Source organism: Haematobia irritans, chromosome 1, assembly GCF_050003625.1.
Source record: "Haematobia irritans isolate KBUSLIRL chromosome 1, ASM5000362v1, whole genome shotgun sequence".
Lineage (NCBI taxonomy): Eukaryota > Metazoa > Arthropoda > Insecta > Diptera > Muscidae > Haematobia > Haematobia irritans.
The window spans coordinates 270,867,325-270,887,735 of record NC_134397.1 but is presented as its reverse complement, the minus strand read 5'-3'; the positions used below and the strand labels follow the sequence as shown (position 1 = coordinate 270,887,735).

The 20,411-nt window shown below is 33.5% G+C and overlaps 1 protein-coding gene across 1 annotated transcript; it reads left to right on the top strand.

Moving 5' to 3' along the window:
• Window positions 1–1,243: 1,243 nt before the first annotated feature.
• On the top strand, window positions 1,244–20,117 carry LOC142224016 (glutamyl aminopeptidase). Its single transcript, XM_075293831.1, has 11 exons — window positions 1,244–1,401; window positions 6,729–7,090; window positions 14,247–14,394; window positions 14,466–14,727; window positions 15,473–15,643; window positions 15,699–15,796; window positions 15,859–16,148; window positions 16,213–16,359; window positions 18,724–19,218; window positions 19,286–19,567; window positions 19,625–20,117. The coding sequence occupies exons 1-11, from the start codon at window positions 1,294–1,296 to the stop codon at window positions 19,986–19,988; spliced, it is 2,727 nt and encodes a 908-aa protein (XP_075149946.1). The 5' UTR covers window positions 1,244–1,293; the 3' UTR covers window positions 19,989–20,117.
• Window positions 20,118–20,411: the final 294 nt, after the last annotated feature.

The following is a 20,411-nucleotide window of genomic DNA, read 5'->3' as shown; positions in this document are numbered from 1 at the left end:
AGTTCATGATGGGCTGATTATTGGTAAAACTTACAAATTTTAAGAAATTCTGTATTATTTTGTGGGAGACACTAGTGTAGTAAATCGTTTTGCTTCATTTGTGTATAATTTCCCTCTTTTTTTGGTTAATTTAATTAACGTAAACAAAAAATTATTAAAGTCAAGAAAACTTTCTCAAAACATAACAATTCTGTGGACTAAAATCTTCATCTCAAATATTTCGTCCGAAAAAATATTTCCACTTTGGACGTTTGTTTTTGAACAATAAAATAGAACAGAAACGACAAAGCAAAGAATTGAGTACGCGGGCTCAATAAATTTTAACAATTTGCCCAATGAGATAAAATCATTAACATGTTTCTCTCTTTTCAAATCAAGGGTGAAAACATTTCTTTATAACTCTATTGATGAACTCCTCGTTTAACATATAACATGTAATGAAGATCATTTAATAGCATTGTATTTATTCTTATAATGTTGTATTAAATTTATTATTTTTTTTCTCTTGTTTCGTTATTATATTTTGTTGCCAACGAGCCTCTAAATAGCCGATAGGCGCTGAGGCCAAATTAAAATTTGAATACACGAATTTTATAACGTTTTACGTTCAAATAAATAAATAAAATAAATAAATAAAAAATAAAAAAAAACTTATCGTTTTATTTTGTTGCATTGCATATCAGCCACCCTGTAAATACAAGTAGACTATTCTAATTAATTCCCATTTCTCTGTGCTGAAATTCGTCAAAAATAAATTAAAGAATCTCTTCGCCGAAGGAGAATATTTTGAAAAATCTACCAAAAGGCTAAGAATTCTATCAATCTACCAAGCACTAAAAAATCTACAAGTTTTTGTAGAATTCTATTAACTATGGCAACCATGCTCACAATTCGCCCTAATAAGTGATATATGCTATACTCTGAATAATATGAGCAATTTCTTTGCCACCATTAATTGAAAATTAAGAATCACATCTTAATCATATTGCAAGTTAATGGCTATATAAGTACCCTCATGAAACTTATCTCAGGTTAAGATTTCGACAATTCACTTAAAATTATTCCAAAATAGCAACATGCTATCACATAACGTTCAATAAACAAATATCAAATGTTGGATATCATATCAAAAGTGAAAACAATCGAAAAAAAATATTTTATGTTCAATAGAAATTTTTATGATGATGGTGTATTGATGAAAATATTTTGGGAAATTATTTTAGTCGCATATGGTCTGCGCAACAGACCGGCAGAACATTTTAAAATTACCCCAAAAATCAACGACATTTCAAAATGGTACAATTATCCTTGTGTTGTGTCATTTTGACTATCTCAATTGGACTTTGCATTGCAAATATTGTTCCTGCTTCGAATTCACAATCTGTGGAGAATAAAAACGAGGTGAGTAAAGTGAATATAGGATCATTACTGTAAGCGTAGCGAGATTTTGTAAAGTTGGTACATTAAACATATTTATTTATGAAAGCGAACTTTTAAATATCCCTACCGGTGGAGAATATTTTAAAAAATCTATCGGGAGACTACACATTCTATCAACCTACCAAACATTAAAAAATTTTGTTTCAAACTATGGCAATCGTGCTTACAATTTACCTTAACCAGTGATATACATGTGCTATATAATATGCTGAATAATAAGAGCCATTTCATTGCCACCATTAATTTGAAATTGTGCAAATTGCCTCTTAAGGACCTATCACAGGACTCATTCCAGTTATACCGTTTGTGGCAATTTCAAAATGTTCATCTATTTTTTTATTTCTATAAACTCTTGATATTTACACGCAGAGAAGGAATATGATCACCTCAACCATGTTTCGAGAGCAAAATGTTATTTTTGGACGGTGACCATGGAACATTTTTTCGCAAAAATGTTGTTTTCTCGGCAAACATATACATGGTTGCCGAAGTCAGACATATGCTTTTTGAGAAAATAACATGGTTGCCGCAAACATGTTACATATTCTCCGTCCAAAAATAACATTTTGCTTTCGAAACATGGTTGAGGTGATCATATTCCTTCTCTAAGTGTACATCTTATTGAAAGCTCACTATCTGTAAATGAATACACAATCGTGGCATTTCTAGACATCGTCGATGGCATTCAATAACATCCATCCAAGCTCGATATTAAATGGACTGACAACTTTGAATGTTGATCCAGGCATACTTAAGCTGTTAGACGAACTTCTAATGAGGAGACGTATTTTAGCCACACTATGACAAGCAAACATACAAAGGTATGTGAACAGAGGCACTCCCCAAGGAGGTGTTCTATCACTTTTTCTTTGGAATGTTGCTATAAACAACCTTCTGGTTTCCCTAGAAAAAGAAAAGATAAAAATGGTGGCATACGCAGATGATGTGGCTCTAGCAGTCAGGGAAAAGTACCCATCCACAATCAGATATATTATACAGAGAGCCCTCCGGATGACTGAGAAATGGGCGAAAGAGAATGGTCTTGGGGTAAATCCTGCAAAGACAGAACTAGTCATGTACTGCAAAGATCGCAAAACTCCCACGGTTAAGCCCATATCCTTAGGGGGTATTGAAATTCACTTTGGTGAGTGTGAAAAATACCTTGATGTTATTTTGGACAGGAAGCTGAACTTTAAGCTAAACATTGAAGAAAGGACGAGAAAAGCCACGGTAGCTTTGTACCCGTGTAAAGAGGTAATAGGAAAAAAGTGGGGACGAAAACTGAAAATTGTGCATTGGCTATAACACGTTGGCTGATAAGTCCCCGGTCTGACACATAGATGGCGTCGCTAGTATTAAATGCATATTATTTTTATATAATACCAACCTTCAAATGATTCGTGTAATTTGACGTCTGTAAGTCAATTAGTTTTTGAGATAGAGCGTCTTTTGTGATGCAACTTTTGTTATTGTGAAAAAAATGGAAAAAAAGGAATTTCGTGTTTTGATAAAATACTGTTTTCTGAAGGGAAAAAATACGGTGGAAGCAAAAACTTGGCTTGATAATGAGTTTCCGGTGAAATGAGCACGGAGGACACAAAATGATTTTGAATGACCGTAAAATGAAGTTGATCGAGATAGCAGAGGCCTTAAAGATATCTAAGGAACGTGTTGGTCATATTATTCATCAATATTTGGATATGCGGAAGCTCTGTGCAAAATGGGTGCCGCGCGAGCTCACATTTGACCAAAAACAACAACGTGTTGATGATTCTGAGCGGTGTTTGCAGCTGTTAACTCGTAATACACCTGAGTTTTTCCGTCGATATGTGACAATGGATGAAACATAGCTCCATCACTACACTCCAGAGTCCAATCGACAGTCGGCTGAGTGGACGGCGACCGGTGAACCGACTCCGAAGCGTGGAAAGACTTAAAAGTCCGCTGGCAAAGTAATGGCCTCTGTTTTTTGGGATGAGCATGAAATAATTTTTATCGATTATCTTGAGAAGGGAAAACCCATCAACAGTAACTATTATATGGCGTTATTGGAGCGTTTGAAGGTCGAAACTGCGGCAAAAAAACAGGCCTAATTTGAGGCAAAACCGAAGGAGTACTACCAAAATGGTATCAAAAAATTGGAAGGTCGTTATAATCGTTGTATAGCTCTTGAAGGGAACTATGTTGAATAATAGAAACGAATTTTGATAAAAAAAAATGTGTTTTTCTTTGTTAGACCGGGGACTTATCAGCCAACCTGTTATATAGTATTGTAGTCTAGTGGCCGGAACTTCAGCAGCCGACAAGTTTAGACAAAGTTCATCGTATGGCGTGCTTGTGTATCTCAGGCGCATTCAGTAAGACAGAAACAGATTCCCTTAATGTCATGCTGCATGTATTGCCTTTAGACATTTTGGCCAAATAGTCAGCTGCAACAATGGCTGTGCGGTTGCGCGATCTATCGCTGTGGTCGGAAAAAAGGTAAGGCCGCAGTTCGGCCCTCAAAATAATGCCAGATGTACCTAACGTAGTGGATTACATTTTGGCGAAACCACTTTTCGACAAAAAGTTTGAAACTCTAATTCCCAACTGTGAGGTGTGGTGCACACAGACCCCGGGGAATAAACGATATATACACTCAAAAAAAAGTTTACTTGGATCCAAAGATTTTGACCTTTCCTTAAGGATTTTGGTATTGATTCCGAGCCAAAGATGCGGCTTCTTAAAAATAAAGAATTTTTTTACGGACTTCCCTGGCTTTAAATCTATGATCAATAAAATTAAAATTGGATACTGATCTCATTCATCGAGTTTTTATTTTGGTATTGATTCCGAGCCAAAGATGCAACTTCTTAAAAATAAAGAAATTTTTTACGGACCTCCCTGGCTTTAGATCTAGGATCAATAAAATTAAAATTGGATACTGATCTCATTCATAGAGTTTTTATTTTCTTTTTGCGATATACTAATAAAGGTATTTATGTACAAACAAATTCCAATTTCAAAATCCAAATGATGCCAGGTACTTCAAAGTAAAAACATTTTTCTTAATGCTAAAAAAACTTTAAACCAAAGATACAAATCCTTAAAATAAGTCTTAGCCTATATTTGAAGCGTTTTTATCTTAAATTTAAAAATTCAATATGTCAGTTGAGTTAAAGACGATTTCTTTAAATTAAAAATGTTTTTCTTTATTTTAAGGAAAATTTGCCTTACTTCAAAGATCTAAAACTTCAGCAGAGAGAGCAAAATTTCAAGATATGTGTCCTAAATTTAAAGAAAAAAAATTTTGAAGCTAGGATTATAAACTTTTTTTAATTAAAATTTCATTGTTTTAAAGAATTTTGTCCTTAGCATTGTGTAAATTTTGAGTCCTAATATTTAAGTTGCATAATATTCCATATTAGGTCAATATTTTTTTCAGTGTAGATTTCTACACTGATGGCCCCAAATTGGATGGACAAGTGGGTTTCGGAGTATATTCTAAAGATCTGGAACTTCGAATAGCGAAAAGATTAACCAATACCTGTAGTGTTTCTCATGCTGCAATATCAGCAATAAGAGGTGGCGCATTGGCTGAGAAGTAATATTCCAAAAAATGTTGGCATTAATATATATTCAGACAGTCAACCTGCAATAAAATCCTTGGACTCTGTGTTCCTTAACTCGAAAACGGCCATCGACTGCCGCAAATCTCTCAACGAGATGGCTGAGCAGCACAATATTCACCTAATATGGGTGCCTGACCATAGGAACATACCGGAGAATTGCGAAGGGGATGAGTTAGCAAGGCTAGGGACTACCTTACATATTCCAGGGGAACTTGAATCTGTTGGTGCAAGCTCTTACTGCGTGAGAAGGCTGTTATGATGGTAAATGTTCGATGGGAGAATTGCAAGGGTTGTAACGACACCAAGAAAATATGGCCCCATTTAAACTTAAACCGCACACTAGTGTTCTCGAGACGTCAGATATCACTCCTGATATCTGCTATAACGGGTCGCTGCCAGATAGGGGATTTTGTAATGAAGTATAATGACTGTTTTATGAGCTGTCATGATGCGGAGGAATAGGAATCAATTAAACACCTCTTGTGTGAGTGTCCTGCATTTTGTGTAAGGCGTAAGCGAATTTTAGGGGCATATAGCGGACCTGAAAAACGTTAACTTAAGCAGTCTGCTAATGTTTTTGGAACAATCTGGTTGGTTCGACAGAAGAAAATAACCGAGAAGGTTCAGCGGTTAAAACTAGAAGTGTCCATATGTACGTAATAGGTACTTTTAGTTAATGTGGTATCACAATGGACTGAATAGTCTAAGTGAGCCTGAAACTTAATCGGGGTGTCACTTTAACCTAACCTAAAATTTTATTGCATGTTTACTGAAATACAATTATCAAATTCGTCTTGAAGCGAACTACGATCTCGGTTGTATTCACTATACCATCGATAAAAACTGGTAAAATAAATTACTAAGAATGAGTTTCATCACACAATCTTGAATTATTAAGAAAATAATCTGGAAAATGAGTTATAAAAGTGAGAACATAACATCATGATCAATCATCCTAAGACACGCAGAATGTTTGGAGGGGTTTATTTTAAAACTGTAGTCCAAATGAAATTATTAATATTGTCCCCTATTATGCCACATTGCTTCACTCTAACTATCATATCATAAACTGGATATAAAGCAATATATTCTGGCCAGTTACAAATAAGTCTACGACTTTATTTATTACTGCATATTTAATGGTCTAAAAAACATCTACATATTCCTCTAAAATATCCGCCCTAAAATTGCTTTTGTAAATGTTATTCTTCTTTAGGAGTCAACCTTCTTTCTTTGCTGATATCATAAAACCATTAAAAAATCGACATTGATTGCCACCTCATTAAATATATCCCAAGAATGGCAAAATATTTAGGTGATAAGATATCAATCAATTACTCGTATTGATTTATCGAAACCATATCCAAGAGCCATAAACTAAGAATTTTATTTCAAATCGGTAACTGTTACACAATTCCCTAATAACAAAAAATATTGATAAATTTCCAATAATAACCATATTAAACATCAATTTTAAATTTTCTCGAGTTTCAAAAAATGTTTTAATAAAATTAATGCAAAGGCCCATATTGACAAATTTTGAATTTTGGAATAGGTGACCCATACCATCATAGCCACTTAAGCACTTATAGCAATTTAAGTTTTTTTGGTAATAAAATTATTTGATATCACTATGTTCTGTTATTATTTCATTTTGTTTTGTTTCTTAACTTTTAGATTAACTATCGTTTGCCTGGTGATGTGAAACCAACATATTATGATTTGTACTTGCACCCCGATGTCAGTACTGGTAAATTTTCAGGACAAGAAATCATTACGATTCGCGTCCTGGAGGAAACACAACAAATCATTTTGCACTCACATAAATTGAAAATAACCAGTGTCTATGTTGCGAGTGGAAGTGCCAAAGTTGACAGCTATGATTTTGATGTGGATCGAGATTTCCTTGTGATTAATATGAGTGAAAAACTTACCACCAATGCCAGTTTTCGATTGGGCATTATATTTGAAGGAGAGATGACTGGTAAAATTGTCGGTTTATACAGTAGTTCTTACACAAATCCCAGCGGTCAAAAAAGGTAAGCTAAATATTAATGATAATAATATAATACAGTGAAACCTCTTAGTAGCGGACACCAACTGTCGCCTGTGTTGTGTCCACATTTGGGAGGTGTCCAATTTTGAGAAGTATCCATACCAAAGTAGAGGTTTCTCTGTTTATAATTTTGTCGGAACGGTGTGCAATATTCCTCGTAATGTAGCTTGTAATTTGCAACAAGTTTTTAACATAAGTTTAGATCAATTTCCAAGAAAATTATGAAAATCAGGTGAAAATTATTATTTTGAACTCTTCTATAATTCATGCCTCTACATAAAATTAGTTAAACATTTTTCTTAAACTAGGATTAATGATTTGTTTACCAACGCAAATTCACGTGGTGATGCATATAAAAATGTAAAGTTGCAGTAATTTGATTATTTAACGATTAGCCTAACTGAAAAAACGCACCATATCATAGCTAAACTTGTAAACAAACTATCAAGAAGAGATGGAAAAAGAATGAAATCAACACAATTTGATTTTTGTATATTAAAACCAGTAAGGAAAGTCTAAAGTCGGGCGGGGCCGACTATATTATACCCTGCACCACTTTGTAGATCTAAATTTTCGATACCATATCACATCCGTCAAATGTGTTGGGGGCTATATATAAAGGTCTGTCCCAAATACATACATTTAAATATCACTCGATCTGGAAGAATTTGATAGACTTCTACAAAATCTATAGACTCAAAATTTAAGTCGGCTAATGCACTAGGGTGGAACACAATGTTAGTAAAAAAAAAAATATGGGAAACGTTTAAATCTGAAGCAATTTTAAGGAAACTTCGAAAAAGTTTATTTATGATTTATCGCTCGATATATATGTATTAGAAGTTTAGGAAAATTAGAGTAATTTTTACAACTTTTCGACTAAGCATTGGCGATTTTACAAGGAAAATGTTGGTATTTTGACCATTTTTGTCGAAATCAAAAAAACATATATATGGGAGCTATATCTAAATCTGAACCGATTTCAACCAAATTTGGCACGCATAGCTACAATGCTAATTCTACTCCCTGTGCAAAATTTCAACTAAATCGGAGTTAAAAATTGGCCTCTGTGGTCATATGAGTGTAAATCGGGCGAAAGCTTTATATGGGAGATATATCCAAATCTGAACCGATTTCAAGCAAATTTGGCATGCATAGTTACAACGCTAAATCTACTCCCTATGCAAAATTTCAACTAAATCGGTGCAAAAAATTGGCCTCTGTGGGCAAATGAGTGTAAATCGGGCGAAAGCTGTATATGGGAGCTATATCTAAATCTGAACCGATTTTGCTGATATTTTGCAAGTTTTTCGAGACTCATAAAATATTCGGATGTACGGAATTTGAGGAAGATCGGTTGATATACACGCCAATTATGACCAGATCGGTGAAAAATATATATGGCAGCTATATCTAAATCTGAACCGATTTTTTCCAAAATCAATAGGGATCGTCTTTGAGCCGAAACAGGACCCTATACCAAATTTTAGGACAATCGGACTAAAACTGCGAGCTGTACTTTGCACACAAAAATACATCAACAGACAGACAGACGGACAGACAGACGGACAGACAGACGGACAGACAGACGGACAGATAGACGGACAGACAGACGGACAGACAGACAGACGGACATCGCTAAATCGACTCAGAATTTAATTCTAAGCCGATCCGTATACTAAAAGGTTGGTCTATGATTACTCCTTCTTGGCGTTACATACAAATGCACAAACTTATTATACCCTGTACCACAGTAGTGGTGAAGGGTATAAAAAACAGACAGTTGACACATAATGAGCCATTTTTGATGCATAACCTACACCGAAAAAAGTGAACTGTTTTATAGGAAGAATGTACTACCACGCACGAAAATTGAACTAAATTTTACTCCACATTTTGAGATTTCCACAAAGCGTTGTTAAAACCAGGGAATTTTAATACCCTGTTGTACTTTTTAACTGCAGTTCACGAAATTACCTCATCTCATAAAAGAAAAAAATTAACTAAAAGTAAAGAAGAAAAAAGACCATTTTAACCATACAGTAGTTCATTCTTACTATTTTTGGGAATCGTATGAAAATTTTCATTTGTTTTAGTTCATATTGAACTTATGTGTACGATCATTGAACTTTATACTTACGTTTAGTTCATAAAATTTTTGAGACATACTTAAAAAAAGTAAGATTTCATTGAGCTGTGGAAAATTTCGGTAAAAATAATAAAATGTAACTACAAGCAAATAGATTTTTTCCAATAAAAATAAGTTAAATTTAGCGTTAGTTTAACTACGGAAATATTTTAACTACAAGCAAATAAATTTTTTCCAATAAAAATAAGTTAAATTTAGCGTTAGTTTAACTACGGAAATATTTTTTCTGTGTATCTTTTTTATACCTCATACACATTACACTTCTAAAATCCACTTTTACTAGATTTCAACTGTCATTTGCCTTATAAAAAGTAGATTTCAAATCTCGAAATTGTAGATTTTGATAGTAATGTGTAGAGCCTATTAATTCAAATCAGAACATGAATAGATTTCACCTCTTTTCACCAAGCTTATCTGGGGAAGAAATTTTTTTGCCTAAAAGTATGGGAATCATAAAATGATTGTCCACCACATGCGTTAATAGCTCATTTATAATGTTTGCCTAAAAGTAGGCACTGTTGTCTAAAAACAAACAACAAAGAAGGCTCTTAGAGAATGTGTACCAAACGGCAATAGCTTTTTGTGCCTATAATGGGCTTTACAGAATATCAGTTATTCCGGACGGAATGTCGGTGTTTGTAAAGAATCTTACAGTGTGTCGGATCGATACGACTTGTCGGCGATGACTAAATAATCGGTAAATGTGTTATCGATCCCACAAACATGCAGCAGTATCGATTATGCCTTCGGACTTAACTTATAATGTGCACAATATATGAGATATGTTCGACACGAGCACTGTCGTCCGGAATAACTGATAGTCTGTAAAGCGCATAACAGATGAAGAGAAGTGTTTTGTCAGATTAGGGGATGACAGGTTGGCTGATAAGTCCCCGGTCTGACACATAGATGGCGTCGCTAGTATTAAATGCATATTATTTTTATATAGTACCAACCTTCAAATGATTCGTGTCAAAATTTAACGTCTGTAAGTCAATTAGTTTGTGAGATAGAGCGTCTTTTGTGAAGCAACTTTTGTTATTGTGAACAAAAAAAATGGAAAAAAAGGAATTTCGTGTTTTGATAAAATACTGTTTTCTGAAGGGGAAAAAATACGGTGGAAGCAAAAACTTGGCTTGATAATGAGTTTCCGGACTCTGCCCCCACGGAAATCAAAAATAATTGATTGGTATGCAAAATTTAAGCGTGTTGAAATGAGCACGGAGGACGGTGAACGCAGTGGACACCCGAAAGAGGTGGTTACCGACGAAAACATCAAAAAATGATTTTGAATGACCGTAAAGTGAAGTTGATCGAGATAGCAGAGGCCTTAAAGATATCAAAGGAACGTCTTGGTCATATCATTCATCAATATTTGGATATGTGGAAACTCTGAGCAAAATGGGTGCCGCGCGAGCTCACATTTGACCAATAACAACAACGTGTTGATGATTCTGAGCGGTGTTTGCAGCTGTTAACTCGTAATACACCCGAGTTTTTCCATCGATATGTGACAATGGATGAAACATAGCTCCATCACTACACTGCTGAGTCTAATCGATAGTCGGCTGAGTGGACAGTGACCGGTGAACCGTCTCCGAAGCGTGGAAAGACTCAAAAGTCCGCTGGCAAAGTAATGACCTCTGTTTTTTTGGAATGAGCATGGAATAATTTTTATCGATTATCTTGAGAAGGGAAAAACCATCAACAGTGACTATTATATGGCATTATTGGAGCGTTTGAAGGTCGAAATCGCGACAAAACGGCCCCATATGAAGGAGAAAAAAGTGTTGTTCAACCAAGACAACGCACCGTGCCACAAGTCATTGAGAACGATGGGAAAAATTCATGAATTGGGCTTCGAATTGCTTGCCCACCCACCGTATTCTCCAGATCTGGCCCCCAGCGACTTTTTCTTGGTCTCAGACCTCAAAAGGATGCTCGCAGGGAAAAAATTTGGCTGCAATGAAGAGGTGAAGAGGTTAATAACATGTATTTTGTACTTGAATCAATTACCTATATTATAAATCTATGTAACTACTTCTTCACCTAGGTGTATTATTTCTATAATGCAGTTTCTTATTTTACATATTTTACTTTTCATTACAAATGTATGTATCGATATAAAAAAAGAATAATAAAAAATATTTTAAAAATATATGAACAAATTTTTACTTTATGGGAATTAAGCGCACATTGAGATTAAAACAAGTACAAAGCACACTAAAATAAAGCGCATATAAAATAACATCGAATACGGTTCGGGATTAAATCAAGAACAGATCGTTCCTGAATCAAGAATAGTAGGATTATATTCAAGAATAAAAAAGATTAATCCAAGCCTTCAATCCGCTTAAAACAAGTTCATTTTGGCTCAAGTTAAGCGCTATTGGCTTTAATGTAAGCTTAAATGCGGATTGAATCAAGTACAGATGAGGATTAAATAGAGTTTCACTATGCTTAAATCAAGCACTTCCCGTACTTAAAACAAGCACAAACACGATTGAAAATTTCTAAAATTAAGAAATCTGGACTTAATATTTTCGGGATTAAATTAAGAATTTTCTTCTTGGATTTAGAAAATCCGTACTTACCGTACTTTTGACACCGCTACGGCTTGAATCAAGTAAACTTTTCTCTATTAATTTTGTGGGTGTATATAAATTGATATGCATACAATTATTATATGTATTTTTTTTTTGTCATGTTTATTTATTCAAAATTTACTATATAATATATAACTACAATAAACAATAGTATATAATATTTAGTCTCTTAATACTTAGTACCCTAGTCGGGCTCTCGAGTACAATAATTATGGTTGAAATTTTTATTTGAAAATTTTTGATATTAGTTTTATTCTTTCATGTTTGTAAATCTATTGCAAATTTTTTGTAATGAAAAATAATTGCAAAAAACATCACGTTTAGATTTATTTTTAAAGGTTAAGTCAGAAGTTTAAAAGCAAAGGATTTAAAATATAAATTTTAATTCATTAGCCACCAGTACTGTTTTGGTACAGGTTTATTAGAGGAAAGTAGGTCTCTATTTGATATGCTAGTGCTGAATCTTAAGTTATTGTCTGAATAGTTTGTACAATCAATAGCTTTGATATTGGCCCTTCTATAACAGTGATAAAACACAGGAAAGGCACTTTCTTTCTGAATGACCTTTTTTTTTATCGAGGTATAAAAAAGCCTCAGGCGGGACCCATCCTTTACTTGACGTGTCTACAATATATCTTTCATCCGCATAATATGGCGCCAATATCAAATTATAATCACCAAATAAATTGATCCAATTAATTTTTTAATTGAAATGTCTTCAATCACGAAAATGATAGTATCAATCACAGTTTTAATTGGGCATAGAAAAAATTCTTGATTAAAAAATTAATTGATTTTTTCAGCAAATTTCAATTAATTTTTTAATTGATTCAATTAAAAATTTAATTGATGTTGATTGCAAAACTCAATTAAATTATCAATTAAAAAAGGTAACTATTTTTAATTACTTTCTGAATTGGCTTAGAGTTTTTATTTGGATTAACAAATGATTGTTTGAAATACATTTTTAATTAAAAATTTAAAAAAAAAATCAGCACTTTTTTTAACTGAATTAGTCTTCCGAATTTGATTATTTTTTTAATTAAAAATTTTTAAATTTTCCATCATTGACTTAATTAACTTAATGTTTCTATCATGATTAAAAAGTTAATTGTATCAATTAATTTATTAATTGAAAAAATTTTTCAACTTCAATTAACTTTTTAATTGGAAATATTTTGGTGATTTTTGTTTCTGTGTACGAAATGTTGGGAATATCTCTCAAAAATCTGGTCGCCTTCATTAAGATCGCCATAGTTAGGCTTTTATAGGTAAATTAACCCATTAATACACTGAACAAAAAAGCATACCCAAAGATTTTGTCTTTACTTTAAAAAATTTGGTATTGATTCCGAGCCAAAGAAGCGGAGAATACAAGTAAGGATACTTTTAAGACACAATTCTTTTTTAAAGTCGGGTTTTGTGTACTTGCTTCTAGGAAGCAAATTTGAATTTTTCGCTTTTTCAGCTTTTTTTCTTCATATGCTATCAAAGTCCTTTAAAAACAAGTTAACGACGACTTTATTTTCCAAATTCGACTTCTAGTAGAAATTATGCTGTGTTTCAAGTAAAAAGCGTCTTTAAAATAAAGTGTTGAAAAACATGTCCTATATTTGAACGATTTTTTGCTTTGTAGTCAAGATGCAAAAAGACAACAAATTTAAAGACAATTTCATTAAATTTAGAGATTTTTTCTAAATTATTCAAGTCAAGTTGACCTTAGCCCAAACATTTTTTCTTTCATGTTATGATATCCATTTTTAAATCAAATCACTTAATTATAAGGACAATACGACTTCATTGAAAAGTTTATCGACATTTGGTCAAGGAAAAAAACTTTATACTAGAGAAATGCATCTTCTATGCTAAGCAAAATTTGCATTCGTATTTTAAAGACATGAAATCTTTGACCTCACGACAATATTTTTTTCAGTGTATGGTATTACTAGTAAAATTACATAAGTAAATTTTAATTTTAAAATGACAGGCAAAAAATTATCGTTTAATGTTGTTCAGCTACCACCAAATACGAAAAATTTCACGCGTTTTAGCAGAGATATTTTCGGTAGACCACAGTTCAAAATAATCAAAACTTTAGAAACCATCGTGATCATGAAAATTAAACAAATTCTCAAATTACAACTAGAAAAATTGTGAAGGAGCTCAATGCAAATAGTGGTGTTGTTATTTCCCGTAGTTGCTATCTTTTTGTTTTAAATCTTTGAAGATACTGTCCGTTGTCATATTAAATACAAGAACATATAATGAAATTACAAGTCGTATCTACATTCTATTGAAACAAAAAACTTTGTATAATAGCCGTGTTCCCAAAGCTACTACTCGTATAAGGATGTATCATATATGTATTCTATATTTTTTTTCAGAAATATTGCAACTACTCAATTTGAACCCAGCTATGCTCGTCAGGCATTCCCTTGTTTTGATGAGCCCAATATGAAAGCTAAGTTCCGTATAACTTTGGTATCTCCAAGCGGTGACAATTATCATGCATTGTCGAATATGAATGTTGAGGTATAATTTATTAAGAATGAAATAAATTTGATAAATGATAAATAATTTAACTTTTTTCCTAATTTTTTTAGAGTACAGGCTTAGCGGGTGATTATATTGAAGTTAATTTTGCAGAGAGTGTTGAAATGAGCACCTATTTGGCATGTTTCATAATATCGGATTTCGTTAGCACCAAACGCCCAGTTAATGCTGAATATGGTGAAGATTTCGAAATACAAATTTTTGCCACAGCCCATCAATTGGATAAGACGGTATTTGCTGCAGATACGGCAGCAGCAGTAACGGAATATTTCATCCAGAATTATAAGGTGGCATACCCTCTACCAAAATTAGGTAAGAAGAGTATTCAAATAATAGGGTTCGAGGATGATTTAAAATTACGTTTGTTTGTTTAAATACGAATTATACTAAAACATTCAATGCTAATCTATCTACACTGAAAAAACAGTGAACCCACCAGGAAGAAAACTTTCGGTTAACTTTAGACAATTCTGAATATTTGTAGAAAATTTTAACTAAACATTATTACAAACGTTGGCATCACGCCGATGTCATAAAAATAAGTAAATATTTTTCGACAAATTCAAGAAAATTTATTAGACATAACTAAGTTTTTTCACTTGTTAAAGAAAATTTTGTAGTTTGAAAGAAAAACTTGGAGTTAAAAATTGCAAGAATGTCATTAGTGATATACGAAGTTCATGATTAACAAATTTTTGGTAAAATTTACAAATTTAAAGAAATTCTGAACTATTTTGTAGAAGACACGAATTTAGTTAATCTTTATACTTCATTTGAGTATATTTTTTTCCTCGGTTTTAGTTAATTTAACTAACGGACACAAAAAATTATTAGAGTAAAGGAAACTTTCTCCAAACATAATAATTCCATGAACTAAAATAAAGTTAAATTGGCTTTAGTGAAATAGAGGGTTCACTTTTTTTTTTGAGTGTAATCGCAACAAGTCTGACAGTTCGATGTACTTGGACATTGTTTATGCAATAATTCTTTTAACTTTGTAGGTGTATCATGGATTGTTTAATGATCGTCATAAAGAAAGTTTATTTGTGAATTTCAGATATGGCAGCTATTCCGGATTTCTCTTCAAATGCAATGGAAAATTGGGGTTTAATTACTTATCGTGAATCAGCTTTACTTTACGATCGTAGCTACAGTTCCACCTGGAATAAACAACGTATTGCCCTTGTCATAGCCCATGAATTGGCCCATATGTGGTTTGGAAACTTAGGTAAATAAATAATTAAAACTATTCTGGATTAGAAACTAATTTATTGGTTTTGCAGTAACTATGAATTGGTGGAATGATTTATGGCTAAATGAAGGTTTCGCCCGATTTATGCAGTACAAGGGTATCGATGCCATTTATAATGATTGGGGTTTGGTAAGTTATACATCAAGCTTCTATATATTTAGAATTAAAGTAGTTTCCCCTTTTTCATTTAGATGGATCAATTTTTGGTAACAGCTTTACACTCAGTGATGAATTTCGATTCAACTCCAGCATCTCATCCTATTATTCAAACAGTAGAAACTCCAGCTCAAATAAGTGAAATATTTGATACTATCAGTTATGATAAAGGTGCTTCATTAATTCGTATGTTGGAAGATATTGTGGGTGTTGAAAGATTCGAAGAAGCTGTTACAAACTATTTAATCAAATTCCAATATCAAAATGCTATAACCGATGATTTCCTAACGGAAGTACAAAATACTGATCCTGGATTTGATGTGAAGTGAGATAAAATTTCGCTATTACTATTATTCCATAATGATAATGTATGATTTCTTAATTCATAGACTTATGATGCGTACTTGGACTGAGCAAATGGGTTTCCCAGTAATCAATGTTAAAAGAGCTTCAGCTACAACTTTTGAATTGACACAAAAGCGATTCTTCTCCAACTTTGAGGATTACTATAAGGTTTTCGATGATTCTGAGTTTAAGTAAGTATTGGAAATTGGATAAAAAGTTGATCTTAGGAGTATTATAACTGCTGCCATATGTTATTGATGTAATACCAAGTATCTCCTAGTTACACAGAAATTTTTAGCGATCACAGGTCGAACACTTAGAATTCGAAGTCTCTCTTGTTGAACTACACATGGAATTTTCAGTGTTTGAATTGCATACTGTAGTCTCATCTACGTGATCTGATCAAAGTTTCAAAGCTGGCACTGAAAAAAATATTTACGTGATATTAAAGATTACGTAACCTAAATTTTAGGATGCGCATTTTACAAAACATTTGGGACAAATTTCTTTAAAATAATGACATTTTAATTAAAATAAAGTTTATAATCTTTACTTCAAAATTTTTTTTCATTAAATTTTGGATACAAATTTTGTAAATTTGCGTCCCTCCCTTAAAGTCACATGTCTTTGAGCTAGAGCTAATTTTCCTTAAAGTAAAGAAACACATTTTTGATTTAAAGAAATTGTCCTTACATTAACTGAAATATTGAAACTTTAGATTTAAGATAAAAACGCTTCAAATATAGGCTAGGACTTATTTTGAGGATTTAGCGTCTTTGGTGTAAAGTTTTGTTGGAATTAAGAAAACATTTTTTACTTTGAAGTACCCGTTACAATTTGGATTTTTAAACTGGCATTTGTTTGTACTAGAGTATCTTTAGTAATAAACCACGAAAAGAGATTGAAAATTTGATAAATGAGATTTGTATCCTAATTTTATTGGTCCTAGATTTAAAGCCAGATAGGTCGCTAAAAATTTCTTTATTTTTCTTTATATTCAAAATCCTTGGATCCAAGTAAACTTTTTTTAGTTGCGAAAAAAATATTTTCTCTGTCTGTTTTAATGTTGACAGTGCGCAGTTCAAACACATCAATCATTTTCTTCAGATTCTAGTGGATATCGTGGGTGCCACAGGGGTGCAATGGTTAGTTTGCCCAACTTTCATACAAAGGGGCATGGGTTCAACCTCAGTTTAGGCCAAACACCAAACATTGTTTTATCGGTGGATTATCCCCTCTCAGTAATGTTGGAGATTGAGTGTTTCACCATAATGTGAAACGCCGTTCGGACTCGGCTTTTAAAGGGAGCTAAACATAGAATCGGGCAGCATTCAGTGATAAGAGAGGAGTTCACCACTGCGGTGCACAATGGACTTAATAGTCAAAGTGAGCCTGAAATAGCTTGTAGCTATTTGAGCTCGGCCGAAGCCGATTATTTTCCTCAAATTTATAATTAAAGAAATTTTGTCTGTTTTAGTTCAATGAATGCTCTAGTGGCTATATAACGAATTTCATGAATTTTAGTATTTTATGATGGGATGCTATCCTATGATTGCAAATAAAGGGTGATTTGTTAAGAGCTTGATAACTTTTTTAAAAAAAAAAAACGCATAAAATTTGCAAAATCTCATCGGTTCTTTATTTGAAACGTTAGATTGGTCCATGACATTTACTTTTTGAAGATAATTTCATTTAAATGTTGACCGCGGCTGCGTCTTAGGTGGTCCATTCGGAAAGTCCAATTTTGGGCAACTTTTTCGAGCATTTCGGCCGGAATAGCCCGAATTTCTTCGGAAATGTTGTCTTCCAAAGCTGGAATAGTTGCTGGCTTATTTCTGTAGACTTTAGACTTGACGTAGCCCCACAAAAAATAGTCTAAAGGCGTCAAATCGCATGATCTTGGTGGCCAACTTACCGGTCCATTTCTTGAGATGAATTGTTCTCCGAAGTTTTCCCTCAAAATGGCCATAGAATCGCGAGCTGTGTGGCATGTAGCGCCATCTTGTTGAAACCACATGTCAACCAAGTTCAGTTCTTCCATTTTTGGCAACAAAAAGTTTGTTAGCATCGAACGATAGCGATCGCCATTCACCGTAACGTTGCGTCCAACAGCATCTTTGAAAAAATACGGTCCAATGATTCCACCAGCGTACAAACCTCACCAAACAGTGCATTTTTCGGGATGCATGGGCAGTTCTTGAACGGCTTCTGGTTGCTCTTCACTCCAAATGCGGCAATTTTGCTTATTTACGTAGCCATTCAACCAGAAATGAGCCTCATCGCTGAACAAAATTTGTCGATAAAAAAGCGGATTTTCTGCCAACTTTTCTAGGGCCCATTCACTGAAAATTCGACGTTGTGGCAGATCGTTCGTCTATTCACGATGAAATGTCAAAGCATACTGAGCATCTTTCTCTTTGACACCATGTCTGAAATCCCACGTGATCTGTCAAATACTAATGCATGAAAATCCTAACCTCAAAAGAATCACCCTTTAATTAGGGAAGCCATCTTAACTCAGTTTCCATCACTCAATCACTTTTTCTGTCTTCTAGCTACAAATGGTCTATTCCCTTAACCTATTTCTACGATGAAGATGCAACTGTGAGACGTACATGGTTCAACTCTGAGCAACAATCGATTACAGTAGCCGTTCCAATTAGTACAAAATGGTTGAAGTTCAATAGCCATCAGGTTGGTTATTATCGTGTCAATTACGAAACGGAAATGTGGCAAGAAATCATTACCGAAATGGTCACAAATCCAGCAAAATTCCAAATTGCAGATCGTGCTCATTTGCTGAATGATGTATTCGCTTTGGCCGATGCTAATCAAGTCTCATATGAAATTGCATTGAATATGACCAAATATTTGGAAAATGAAGAAGATTTTGTTCCTTGGTATGTGGCTGCCACAAAATTACAAGCCCTTCAAGACAATCTCATGAGAACAGATATCTATATGGATTATTTGTTGTATGCTCGCCAACTTATTAGTAAGATATACCAAGAGGTTAGCTGGAATGTTGATGAGAATAACCATTTAAAGAAGTAAGTAAGAAAATAAAAAGATGTCAAAGAGAATGTTGAAATTTGAACTATTAAATATTTCTTGTAGCCGTCTACGGGTCAGTGTTATAACAGCTGCTTGTTCTTTGGGCATGTCAGATTGTTTAGATCAAGCATCTAGCCTTTTCACCGCTTTCTTAGAAAATCCCTCCACCAATAAACCTGATCCAGATCTACGTGAAATTGTCTATTACTATGGTATGCATAGTATAGGCAAACAGAAACATTGGGATCAATTATGGGAGATTCTATTGGCTGAAAGTGATGCCAGTGAGAAACTTAAATTGATGTATGGTTTATCGGGTGTCAAGGAACCATGGCTATTGAAGAGGTAAACATAAATAACTTCAAAGACTCCATTCATACTACTGATTTTCTGTTCCTTTAGATTTATTATGTTGGCTGAAAACGAGGACTACGTACGCTCCCAAGATTATTTCACTTGCCTCCAATATATCGGAGCTAATGCTGTGGGACATCCAATTGTTTGGGAATTCATTCGTGAAAATTGGGTAGCTTTGGAGCAGCGTTTCGGTTTGAATGACCGCTACTTTGGTAATATGGTTAAGGCCATTACAGAAAAATTCACCACCACCACAATGTTGGAGGAGATGCATGAATTTTTCACTAAATATCCCGAAGCTGGAGCTGGTACTATTGCTCGCAATCAAGCTTTGGAAAGTGTTAAAAGCAATATAAATTGGTTGACAAATAATTTGGACGATATTAAAAACTGGTTGCAAAAGCAATAAATTTTAATTTTAGACATTTCGTTTATAATTTTAATGTCAAAAATTTATTTTGGATTGAATAAACAAGTGGTAAATTAAGGAATGTTACCAAAATAATAAAATAAATAATACTTTAATAGAAAAATGAAATACATTCCATGAAAAAGTCAAATATTCTTGGATTGATGAAGGGACGTTATGATTTCATGCCTGTTAAGCAAGAAACTAGACTTTTTGGCGCCATTATTAATTGTTCATTTATATTGGACTTATTTTTTATTTGTTGAGAATAAGTTTTGGGTTGTAAATAGAATTTTTTCTTTACTTTTTTTCAATCCGGGAAAGAAATTTTTCGCAAAACTTCCCATGATCCACCAGACCATTTCGTGTTGCACTGTTGGTACATCAGCTTGTATCCAGATCGAGCAACACTGCGACAAAAAT